Source organism: Sorghum bicolor, chromosome 3 (assembly GCF_000003195.3).
Source record: "Sorghum bicolor cultivar BTx623 chromosome 3, Sorghum_bicolor_NCBIv3, whole genome shotgun sequence".
Lineage (NCBI taxonomy): Eukaryota > Viridiplantae > Streptophyta > Magnoliopsida > Poales > Poaceae > Sorghum > Sorghum bicolor.
In genome coordinates this window covers 7363207-7375683 of record NC_012872.2, presented here as the reverse complement: position 1 = coordinate 7375683, position 12477 = coordinate 7363207, and the positions used below count along the sequence as shown (strand labels likewise).

Genomic DNA, 12477 nt, shown 5'->3' with positions numbered 1-12477 from the left:
TTAGTTTTCAAAAAATTTGCCAAAAATTTTAGGTTCTCCTTTAAATTGAATCTTGTGGCATACGCATAGAGTATTAAATATAAAAGAAGATTAATTACATAGTTTATCTGAAATTTGTGAAACGAATCTTTTGAGCCTAATTAGTCTATGATTGAACAATATTTGTTAAATACAAACAAAAGTGCTACACTAAATGAGATCCTAAATTTTTGCTAACTGAACAAACCCTATATATAGAAACTATGGTTAGAATGGATAGTTTCTAGAACATAAATTTTATGTCCAATCACATTTATTCACTCTCCATTCTCAACAAATCATATCACTTTGTGTCTTTGATCTCGTGTAGACATGGAGTAGTTTCTAATTTAGAATCGGTTTCTATGATTTTTGCTCTATCTCTTCAATAACTTTTTTGCCACGTTAATAAAATACATCGGTGGCACCACAATTTATGTATATAGAAACTTATGATAGTTTCCGCATTAAGAAGGCTACTTTGGCATTATTTAGTTCACCCTAAAAACTAAAAACTTTTAAAGATTCTCCGTCTCATTAAATCTTCCAGCAAATGCATGGAGTATTAAATATAGAGAAAAACAAAAACTAATTGCACAGTTTGTCAGTAAAATCGCGAGATGAATCTTTTGAGCCTAGTTATTCCATGATTGGACAATGTTTGTCAAATAAAAACGAAAGTGCTATAGTGTACCAACCCAAAATTTTTTGAAACTCTAAAAGGCCTTTGTTTAATTATGCACTAACTAGGTTTAAAAAAATTCATCTTGTAAATTATAGAAAAAAATATGTAATTAGTCATTTTTTATCTATATTTAATACCTCATGTATATACTGTAAAATTCGATATAACGGAAAATCTTGAAAAATATTTTTTTTAGGAACTAAACAAGGTCTTAGCAAACTCATGTTAACATTTAGGTTTGCTGATTTGGCTGATAAGTTATGATAAAATGTACTGTTGTTAATTTGTTACGAAAGAAAAAACTACTAAATAACGGACAGATTCTAATAAACTCAAAAAAAATATGCTAAAAATGCTACGGACGACAGGAACTAAACAAGCGTCGAATGGCGAGATACCAGGACAAGCACGTCCACGTGTCACCTGCGGCACCTAAAAAAAGCCCAACGGCACCAAATCCCCCCGTGGCCTTTCGTTTTGGCTTCGCTTTTTGGAATGGAAAACAAAATATTCCAATTCTGTTTTATCGCTCCTTTTTAGTAGGCCTTGTTTAGTTCACCCTGAAAACCAAAAAGTTTTCAAAATTTTTCGTCACATCGAATCTTGTGGCACATGCATAAAACATTAAATATAGACGAAAACAAAAACTAATTACACAGTTTAGCTGTAAATCACGAGACAAATCTTTTGATCCTAGTTAGTTTATGATTGGATAATATTTGTCACAAACAAACAAAAGTGCTACAGTACCGAAAACTTTTCACTTTTCGGAACTAAACAAGGCCTAGCTTGGCCCTCAAGGATGCGTGAAAACTACCCCAGCTCAGTCACGTCCCATGTCTCTTACTCCATTCGCTTATTTTATAGACTGTATTTTTTTATTAGTCAGCATTATTTCTTTTAAAATATATCAGCGAACAATAGTTTGATTCATTATTTTTTATACTAACGAACAGGAGCTAGACAGGTTAAGCACAACTATACCTGGGCTAATGAAATGGTGCCATACTACTTTCCTAATTCCCTAGTATAGTATTACATAATCACCATTTATTTACCCCCGTAAAATTTGGGCCCTCTAAATGTGGTAATTACTATATTTACAAACTGACGGTCTTGGTAAATGCTGAGCGGGTCACGCGGGAGGTGTGGGATCTCAGCCATAGGATCGCAATCGCAATCCCTCCCGAGCTCCCCTCGACCAACGGAGGGGATCCCCATCGCCCGGATCCGGAAGTGATGGGCTGCTCGGTCCGCAGCGGGGTGGGTCCGTTCGTGTGTGGGTCCCAGCTGTCAAAGAAAGAGCAGGATATTCGTGCGAGGCGTGTAGCCGAAGGTTTATCATTTCCATCTGCCGTCCTCTCGTCGCCCATTCACATCCATAAACCCCACCAAAACCACACTAGCCGCACCATTAGCATTCCATCTCTATCTCGATGATAGGTGGGGACGAAAACACCGTGGGCCCACATGTCAGGTAAAACCGGAGAAAAGTTTGGCACGGAAGTCCTGTACTAGGAAAACCAGCACGTTCCATACTGACTGTGGGGGCCAACAGTACCCTGGGTCCACAAGTCACTGTGTGCGTAACAAACAGCATCGGGAGCAGATTTTAGTGTACGTCCAGCGCCAGCGCATTGCCGCCTTCCTTTTCTCGCCGTTCCATTAGGCAGATAATCTTCGATGACGCGTGGGTCCAGGAGTGACTCGGGCCCGTCTGGCAGCGTGTGGAGCTGGTGTGCCGACGCGTGACGCGAGGTCTCGCGTGGTGCGGCGGGCACGGGGGATTAAATATCGGCGGAGGAGGCTTGGCCAACCCCTTTCGCTCCTCTCGCCGCTTTGGGTTGGGGTTTAAGCGAGTGCGAGGGAGGCCGGAGGCGACGACGACGGGCGCCGGCGTCGGAGAAGAAGAAGCAGCCAACTCTCGTATATGTCTTCTTGCCCCTTTTCCGATCTGGTGGTGGTCGTAGCGCTCATCGTAGCCGTCGTCGCCGTCCTCCTCCGCGCCCTCGCCTGCTCTAGCCGATCTATGCGCAAGGGGCTCAACGGCTGGAACAAATCCTCGTCGATGCTCAGGTCTTTGTCCGCCCCCTTCTTTCCCCCCCTTTTTTCACCCGCAAAAGATTCATGTTTTCACCGATCTGGGAGGTTTTGACCGGGTTTTATGGCCCGGTTCGTCCAGATCTGGGGAGTTCTTGGCTGCTCTTTTCATGGGGTTTTGACAAAAATCTCTTCTTGTGATGGCAGGGACGGGTTCGGGGTGAAGTATTCCGGATTCCTCCACATAAGGCCGTGCGGCTTCTGTCGAGGAGACTGACGGATTCGACCGATTTGTGCTCGGCTCCGTCAAATTTTTGCACTCAGAGAAAGTTTCTTGTTTTTCTTTAGTAGTTTTCCCCCTTAGTTTTGGCAATTTTGGTGAGAGTTCTCTCCGGCTGAGGAGATAGAAGAGAGATGGCTCCGTTGAACCACCACCAGGTTCTCATCAAGAAGGCCCTGGCGAAGAAACCCAACAGCACCAAGAGGATGACTGGGTTTGGCCTTAAACCCTCCGCTGCCCTCCTGAAGTCCCGGCCGCAGCAGCAGCCGCCGGCGCCGGTCCAGCCAAGGCGCCGCGTCCGCGTCCTCTTTGAGGACCCCGACGCCACGGACTCGGACTCCGACGACGAGGAGGAGGCTGCCGGCGCCCCTACTACGGGCCCTGCAACAAGGACCAAGCTCTTCTCTTTTGAGGCGTACATCGGCAAGGCCCCAGCCAAGCCGGTCCTTCCGGCGGCTACTGTCGCCGCGTGCACCAGCGGCGGGGCGCCGGAGAGCTACCGCGGCGTGAGGCTCCGCAAGTGGGGCAAGTGGGCGGCGGAGATCCGCAACCCGTTCACCGGCAAGAGGCAGTGGCTTGGCACCTTCGACACCGCCGGTGCGGCCTCCGCTGCCTACCTTTCCGCCTCCCGGAGCTTCGCCGACGAGAAGCGGCGCCGCCGCGGGCAGGCTGTGCCCGCTTCCGCTTCCTCACCTGCTACTTCGGCAAGCGCTACCCCGACGGCGTCCTCTTCGTCGTCCACCTCGACTGCTCCGTTCGCGCACCCGTCGCCGTCGTCCGTGCTCGAATCCACCACCAAGGCAGCAGCGCCGAACCCCGAGTCTCCAGAGCCGGTCGCGACACCAACACCCGTCGTCCTGCCGCCGTCCACTGAATCTGCTGCGCAGCTGCCGGACGACCCAGAGTTCTACCAGGACCTTCTGCGCGGCCTGCAGCTGCCCGACATCGACCCGATGGACTTCCGCGCCGGGCTGGACGCGCTGGACGTCTCGGACGCGGCCTTCTGCCTGGACGACGAACAGGACCTCCTGCTTGGGGACTTCGGGGATGAGGAGCTGGAGATTGACCTCGACCTCGACGACATCAACGACGTCTTCCCGGAGATGCCTGGCTGCGACCTGGGCCGCGGCATGGACGACTTCCTGCAAACCGTCGATTTCTGCGTGTGAATTAAGGAGTGTGCCTTAATATGTTAGGGTTGTTGGTTTGATAAATCGGGGCCTCGGGAGTGTGCTTGGAAGGGGGATGATCTTGGGTTTTTTCCCCGGGCAATTCAATCTGCTCGTGCCCAAGAGATTTCTTCTTCTCGAACAGCACATTAGCTTGCGGCCGGAGAGAGTAATTTTGGTAGTAGGTTACATTATGATAAGTTATAGTGGCTGTGCTCTGTTTCCTATGTTATTTGGTAATGCTTGTCAAGACATTATAGTGGACAAGTCATTGAGCTGTTACTATTAAGCTATGAAAGAAAAATAAGTTCGTGATTATAGCTGTGCGCATCGCCTCATTTACTGTGTTTGCTTCCGGATGCTTGTGTGGTTCCGAGCTTGTGATGGACTGACTGATAGTGCGATTCCAGAATGGAGGTCGTGCAGGCGAGTGTTGTGTGTTTGACTAATGCGGTTGGATACTTATGCCGTGATCGTGGTGGTAATCAAAGATTCCTTTTTGGGCAGGGCGTGGGTCAGTAAACAACAAATTGATAGCCTATAATCAATACTCCCTCCGTCCAAAGAATAGATTTTTTAGGCCAGAAATTTTTAGGCCAGAAATCTATTCTTTCAGGGTCAGTAAACAACAAATTTTTAGTCCACCATGCCATTGGACTGGTTCTTCCTGTTCGTTTCGTTGTTAGTTTATGTGCAGGAAATCGTTCGTGCACGAGCGTGGGTTTATTTGTGAACTATAAATAAATTTTGATTGTATCTGACTAATTATATCCGATGCATCGTTAGACTTTGCTAATGTTTTTTGTTAAGTACTCCTACTGTAGTACTACTGTACTAGTATCTGATTGTGACCGGACAGTGAACACCCAAGCTGCCAGGCAGCACCTGCATTCTGCAGCGAGTCCAGACTCCTCTCCCCCGGCGCGGCGAGAGCTTCGTGACTCGGCGGAGCGCACCCATGCCGCGCTCTTGTCGCTTCCGAGGTGTCCTTTGCTTTCAGCCACCGCTGCGCTGCCGCTGGCAGCCGGCAGCCTGTTGTGCTGCGCTCACGAGTCCCCGCGCGCTACGCACACGATGAAGACCGGCCGCGGCCACGGCCAGTAGCCCCACCCCCACACGACGAGACGAGAGGACGTATCCGCCCGCCCACTCGGCGCGCTTTTGCCGCTCTTCTCGTCCTACGGGGCATGCCATCTGATCCTTGGCGCGGCGCGCGGGCACACGGGCACGGGGACCGGGCCTTTTGCCGGTGTGTGCGTGTGTGGCGCGGCGCAGGTGCCTCACTGCCTCTCCCCGGGCGCGCTGGAGATAAGGTTCCCGATGAGGCCGCATCCTGTGGCTCGGTACGACCCGGGGCCGGCCGCCGGGGACCCCGCGCAGCCGCAAGTTGGGGGACGGAAAAGGGAGGAGGAGGAGGTGCGGTGCGTCGTCGATGCCGCGCTGCCGTGCCGCGGTGGCGTAGCGCTTTCCGATCCGGATCCCATGCATCCCCGTCGCGCCCCCGGCGTGGCACGGCGCGCGCGACGGGTGGAGTGGCTATCCTATTCTAGGACCAGACGAGCGGGCGGTGGTACACGCACGGCGGCACGCTGTTGTACGCCCACGACGCCGACGTTTTAGGCTTTTGTTTTTTTCTTGAGAAAAATTGCTGTCGAGCCTGCCGCCGCCGGCCGTGCCTACTGCCGTTTCTGTTTGTGCCTTTCCGCAAAGCGCTCGCTCGCCACCGGGCAAATGATGCTGCTGCGATATGCTTTGCGCTGCATATTTGCATGCACTACTGTGGCCTTGGGCTGAGGCGTGGCTAGGACTGCGGCACTGCTGCTGACTGGGATGGACCGGGGCCACGCGAGGACGCCAAGGAGGGACAGCTGGTGGGAGTGGAGTGAACTCGCTGGGAAAGTGAATGCGGATGCGCGGTTGCGGGTGGGGTGGGTGGCGGAGGGGCGGCGAGGTCGGGGCCGTCTATCAATCGGATTGGAGCACGCGATGTGCGTGGCGCCATTGACACGAGTTGTGTGGGATGTGCTCGTTTGTGCTTCTTGCAGCGATGTGGCTGCTGTTGCACACGCACAAGGGAAGTTATCATAGAGTCTAAAGTTATTTATTATCTCGAATAATGTGGACTTAGAGTCTAAATAAGACTTGGAGTCTTATTTTTTCTATCTCTTTCTTCAATAAATATGCTGCCACATCAGCAAAATATCATAAATAATATGTAATTAATTGTCTTGGACTCTGTGATAGAGTCTTACATTGAGAGTGTCCTAAGAGTTTATTAAAGATTAGTCCTAAAAAATCCAAGTTTTCTAACTCCTAAAAAGACACTGTGAGAAAGAAAAATCATCTCCAATAGTTAATAATATTTAACTTCTAAAAAAAAAAATCAAATGTTAGTCCTACTTAATGTTTTTCTTCCCTTGATGGGTAGCCCATGGCGGCAGAGCTGCTAGACAACATCGCGTGCCAGGGCCATGCTTTTTCTATAAGGCCTCCTTCCCATGCTGCTAGCCGAGAGTGTCATTGCGGTGCACCTAGGCGGCCGATGAGGGCACAATAAGGTGGCTCCAAAAGTATGGCTCGTCCAATGTAGCTTCGCAGTACTTGTGCACGCCACGACACTAGAGTCGGTGGTCGCAACTTTGGTCAACGGTGAGAAGCGAGCACCCCTCGACCTCGTGACACTGATCGACGTCAGCAACAGTATGCGTGACCTCCGCCGCCACTAATTCTGGCTCCAGGGCAAAGTCCTCATTGGCGGTGTCGTCACCGATGTCCGTGCTCCGCAAGGTCTTATCCTTGTTCTTCGGTCCTCGCTCACCGAGTACTCCAAGGACGACTCCGACATGACTCGCGTGAGTCTCCGCCGCCACTAATTCTGGCTCCAGGGCGAAGTCCTCATCGGCGGTGTCGTCACCGATGTCCGTGCTCCGCAAGGTCTCATCCTTGTCCTTCGGTCCTCGCTCACCGAGTACTCCAAGGACGTCTCCGACATGACTCGCGTGAGTTGGTGGCCGAGTGCCGCAACATATCCAATCTTGAGAAGGAGGAGCTTGGCCTGCGTTGCGTCACTGTGTACTTGTACGCCTCTTTCCTGCCGTGTTTTCTCTTCGAGTTGATGAGTCCTCTAGACAACGCCAGCGGTGAAGATCTCCTTCACGTGATGGTGGCAAGATATGGTGCCAAGGGGAAACCGAGCGGGAGGCAAAGGAAACCAAGCGGGAGTCCAAGGATACGTGCGCGTCTAAGGCGTGTAAAGTTATGCGGATGAGGGGATTTTTCCCCAACTCCTAAAATGTTAGGAGATTGTATTAAGAGATGTTGGAGAGTGATGTTTTTCTCATCTTTCTAGAAACTAAGGATGAGGAGAAGGTTTAGGAACTCTTGGAGATGCTCTAGCATGAGTTTTGTTTGGAGACTACGAGATATCACAAACTATTCATGTTTTCTGAGTTGGGATGGTTCCATTTTGCTTATTGTTTCTTTGATATTGTCTTCCTGTTGTTTTAATTAGAGGAAGTGGGAAAAAAAATAAGACAACATTATTTTATGGCGCTGCGAGTAAATGGTTAGATGTGAGCCCCAGATATTCCATCTATGGTCCCATGCGTCATCCTACCAATGGTTATCTCCTCCAAGTCCCACCCTCCGCCCGTGTACATCACCACAATTGCCTCATCCGCTACCTACGATATCGACTAGCCACGTACACATCAGACCCCATGCCTACATGTTTGACGCCTCAACCTTCGTCTAGAACAACTGACCATCCTAGACCGGTGACTTCACTCGGAGTGGCCACCCTCACCAGCCATGGATAGCCACCACCCTTCACCTGCCTTGCCCATTGCCCCCTTGCCCTTAGCAACTGGTATTGTCCTCACCTGCCTCCGCGCTGTTATGAAATTGAACAATACAAAAAGAGATGTGTCGTTGAAGGAGTTGTTATTATGGTTGCTGAGCGCGTGCACATTGCCAATATCACACGCACATAAAAGTGAGATATGACATCGACGAAAGAGGACATGCATGTCCATTTGTTTTTAGGGGACGAGGTCATCTCTCCATTTGAGGGTATATTCCTGATATATTATATAGAGGAGTTTCCTGACCTAGCTTGACCATCAACCATACTCACATGGAGATGGAAGGGATCTAGCGCACACCTCATGGTACCTAAACCAAACGTATATTCGGTAGCTCCAGCTCTGGCTTCAACAAAAGATTCAGTGGACGTCCATAATAAACACTTCGAAAGCAGGAGCTATTTTTTAATTCATGTAAGAGGAGCCGGAGCTACAATTTGTGGCTCCTCACTTTTGCTCTTTGAGAGGAATACCTTATATTAAGGAGTAATTCCTCCCTCTGGATCCTTCAGAGGAGTACCTTAAGGAGGAGTGAGGGCAAACAAGCACGTTCATTTGTAGCCATAGTATTACATATAGCGCTTCTAATCCTAAATGGTCGCTGCGCTGGAACACTAGTTGTGCACTCAGTGCCTTTAGGCTATAGACGGGGAAAAGTTATTCGTTATCAACCGTTGACATAGATTTCAATTTTCTTTTTAAACGATCTAACCTGCTTTGCTCCACTTGACAGGAGAAAGTGAACCTAGATGACTAGTATTGTACAAACAGAGTCAAATTTTAACAAACAATAATAAACATAAAAATAACCTAAGGGAAAAAGATGTGGTTGGAAACATGAATGGTATTTTGATCTCGGCTACAATTCAATGACCTACGTAATTATTGATTTTCTGCAGAGCTCATGAGTTTGTCGCTTCGGTTGGCTCAAAAAATACTAATTTTTCTTCTTTTCCCATATCTCTCACGTAATTAGGATGACTAATTATGGAAGCCCCCTCATGTTACATTGATTTCGACGTCTTTTGCCGGTGATCTTCGCGGGCGGCAGTACTATGTAGTCTATAGTCCAGTGCTGCACTAAAACTCGAAGCTTAGAAGAAATTTGAAGGATCCGGTGGAAACTGCAGTTGAAAATTTGGGAGTTCGGATAGTCTATATTTTGAGTTGAAGAATATGGGACCTCTCCTTTTGAATGTTGGTGAATGGAGTTGAACATTGAACCTGAGCTGAAAACAGTCGGAGAGGAAGGTGAGGCTGGCTGTGACCTGCCTGTCTCAAACAACATTATTCGACGACTCCGACAATGACCTTGCCACTGGCCAGTTTTGCATTGTGCAAACAACCGTCCGAATCCGTCGCAGCAGCTGGAAACCCGGAAAACGACATGGCAGGCTTCTCTGAACGTTCGGATACGGAATCCAAGTCCACCTGCACGTTTCCAGCTCCGAATCGAGGGACGAATCCTCGCGAATGTCTTATCTTCGGCCGTGTTTAGTTTCAATTTTTTTACAAAATAAACATTGTCTAATTATGGATTAATTATGCTCAAAAGGTTCTTTTCACAAATTACAGATAAATTATGTAATTAGTTATTTTTTATCTATATTTAATGCTACATGCATATGCCGTAAGATTTGATATGACAGAAAATCTGAAAAATTTTACAAACTTGTTCACTTAAGCTTATCAGCCGGTCATTCAACAGTGTTTTTATCTCATAAAAAATCAGCCATCAATACTTTATGTCACGGCTTATCATCCAAACAAACAAAAAAAAATTTAGAAACTAAAGACTTATATCAAGCGAATTTATCTCGCGTATGGTTTGTACGTACATACATAGGCTCCGTAGCCGTCGCTTTGCTCGGTCGACGCCTCACACCCAAGCTACCATAGGTAGGCTATGTTAATATAATGGATTAACAGCGGATTAGTATGGAGGTAGCGGATCACAAATAGTGGTGCCATAGGGAATCCTGTTCGGTAAAGCTTATTGGTCGAATATATTTGCCATTTAATTGTTCCAATAGTGCCTCACAACACCACCTGCTTGAGCCAGAAAAATGGATGGATTGGCACGCTTGGCGCAATTGCCGCAGCCGAAAATCAGTTGGTGGAGACGGCGGCGTCCGCAGCAGCGCGGGGGTTGCGTGTTTGACGAGTAATTGCCGCCTGCCGGTCCGTTGAATCCTCCGCCCCAGCCTCCTATTTGCCGATGGCGATCCGAGGCCGCAGCGTCCCAGCACCAGGAGCAGGAACGCGCGCGAAGCACTCGCACCGCAACGCGCCGCGCCGAACGGGCGATCGACATGATCCGGTTCCTATCACCGCTCAGCTCGGCGCCGATCACAACAGGAATCGGCCGGCAGCGTGACGCGCGGGCACAGCGACAGCGAGGAGAGGACCGAGCAAAAGGAGGCAGTAGCAGTGGTACGCTCCTGCGCGGCACAGCTCACAACAACAGGCGCGGCCTTTGAATCCGATTTGAAGGGATCCAATGCGATGACTCGTGTCCCCGGCAAGTAGACAGTCCCCATCGCCGGTGACATCCCAGAGTCCCGTATCGAACCCGTACAAAAATTTCCACACAAAATCGTGGCGTCTTCGATCTTCCAAGCTCTTTCCACCTGTTCTCGGTGTTAGTATTTCTCGGATGCGTTGTGAGATGATGGACGACGGATCTTGGGCCGGCAAAGTCGACTCTAAACTAATTGCCAATTTTAAAGCGGTTTTTCAGGGAGGGGGTAAACTATGGAGTAGTTACTACTAATCCCGCATACTGTACACTGATAGCTGGGCTGATACTATGACGAAGACAGGAAGGTATCGAAATCGCCAGCGTGCGCGCTACTGTATGCTACAAGAGGACAGGTACTCTGAAGACAAGGAGAGAAGCTCCAAAGACCTTACGCTGTGTAAAGAAAAAACGAGATCCATCCAGGTACATCGCCTCGGGTCAAGCTCGTGCGAGCCGGGACAAAGGTGTTTTTCTTCCACGACGGGCGACAGCGTCTGACCCACTTGGCAGCTGGCGGACATGGTGAACTCCGCCCCGGTTTCTCAACGTTTTCCCGGGGTGCCGCTGTCGCTCTCACTCACGCAACCACGTGGGCAGCTGAGCGGATCCGCTGAGCTGAGCACTGTGAGCCCAGTGACAGTGAGCACTGGAGCACCTCGCTCGCTCTCGCTGAGACGCTGACGCTGTGACCCCGACGCCCCCGGGGTCAAAAGACCGGATGGCCAGCCAAGTTGGGACGACGAGTGGAGGTCTGCCTGCTGCTGCTGCTGCCTGCATTATTGGCGTTGTTTATTTGTTTTACAGCAACATGTGTGTGAGGTGGTGGTGTGGAATCAATCATTCATGGCTGTGGAGCTCCATTCCGTCTGGCTGCGTCATGAATCTGTCCGTCGTCTTTTGACCCCGCTGTGCTGTGCCTGTCAGGTGAGTAGTAGGTGGTTGCTTTGCTTTCACTCCTGTGATAATCTTCTGAAAAGATCAGCACTAACGAAACGCTGAATGCACTAGCGGTGATATTTGTCCATGTTTATCCCCTCCCTTTCTTTTTTTTTGCAGCTTTCGGACTTTGGGACGGAGATATCAGTGACAAGGATGGATCGATCTTCTTCCTTCTTGGAAGTATATATTATTTCTTTGGAAAGGGGGGATGGATTCAGATTTTCGACACAAAGAGACGCTTGCCGGATTTAGGCCAGTAAGAAGCTACTGAAGATGTTGAGGCCCAGCTGCCGTGGCCCGTATCGATTCGGAAAAAAAAAAAGATGGTGAATCAGATGCCGGCATAGGGCCTAGCCCCTGCTGGTAGCTGATAGGGAAATTTCCCGTTGGAGCACGGCGCAATGTTCTCGATTCCATGGCGATTTTTTAGCTTGAAATCCACGAATGCGTTGACATCTCACAGGGTACTTGTAAACAAGGAGAAAGGTGATGCAGAATTCTATCGGTCTCAGCTGACATTTTAATGTGGCACTGTACTATAATAGTACTCCGTACTACTTCAGTGTTGAGGAATTATCGCATCACAAGGACCACTAAGTCCTCGAGACCACTCCCGTTCCCAGGCCTCAACATCTTGGGAAATTCTATCGCTGAAGACCATTTCAAAAGATCAGCAAGGGAAATGAACACATTAGTGCCATCTCCTGTTGACCTCTTGCCTGCTTGGTATACTCCTAATCGCGTCATGCAGCTAGCCATGCTATAAAACCGGCCCCTCATCGTTCAATTCCAATCTTATTGCCTTTACTGTGATCATACACTTGTTTACTTCCATCCAAAACCTAAAATTTTTCAAGATTCTCCGTCATATCGAATCTTTAGACGCATGCATGAAGTGTTAAATATAGACGAAAATAAAAACTAATTGCACAGTTTGGTCAAAATTTACGAGACGAATCTTT

General features: G+C 48.9%; 1 protein-coding gene across 1 annotated transcript; it reads left to right on the top strand.

The window, feature by feature from the left end:
* On the top strand, nucleotides 2509-4510 carry LOC8061366 (ethylene-responsive transcription factor 3). Its single transcript, XM_002457387.2, has 2 exons — nucleotides 2509-2779; nucleotides 2951-4510. The coding sequence occupies exon 2, from the start codon at nucleotides 3158-3160 to the stop codon at nucleotides 4190-4192; it is 1035 nt and encodes a 344-aa protein (XP_002457432.1). The 5' UTR covers nucleotides 2509-2779; nucleotides 2951-3157; the 3' UTR covers nucleotides 4193-4510.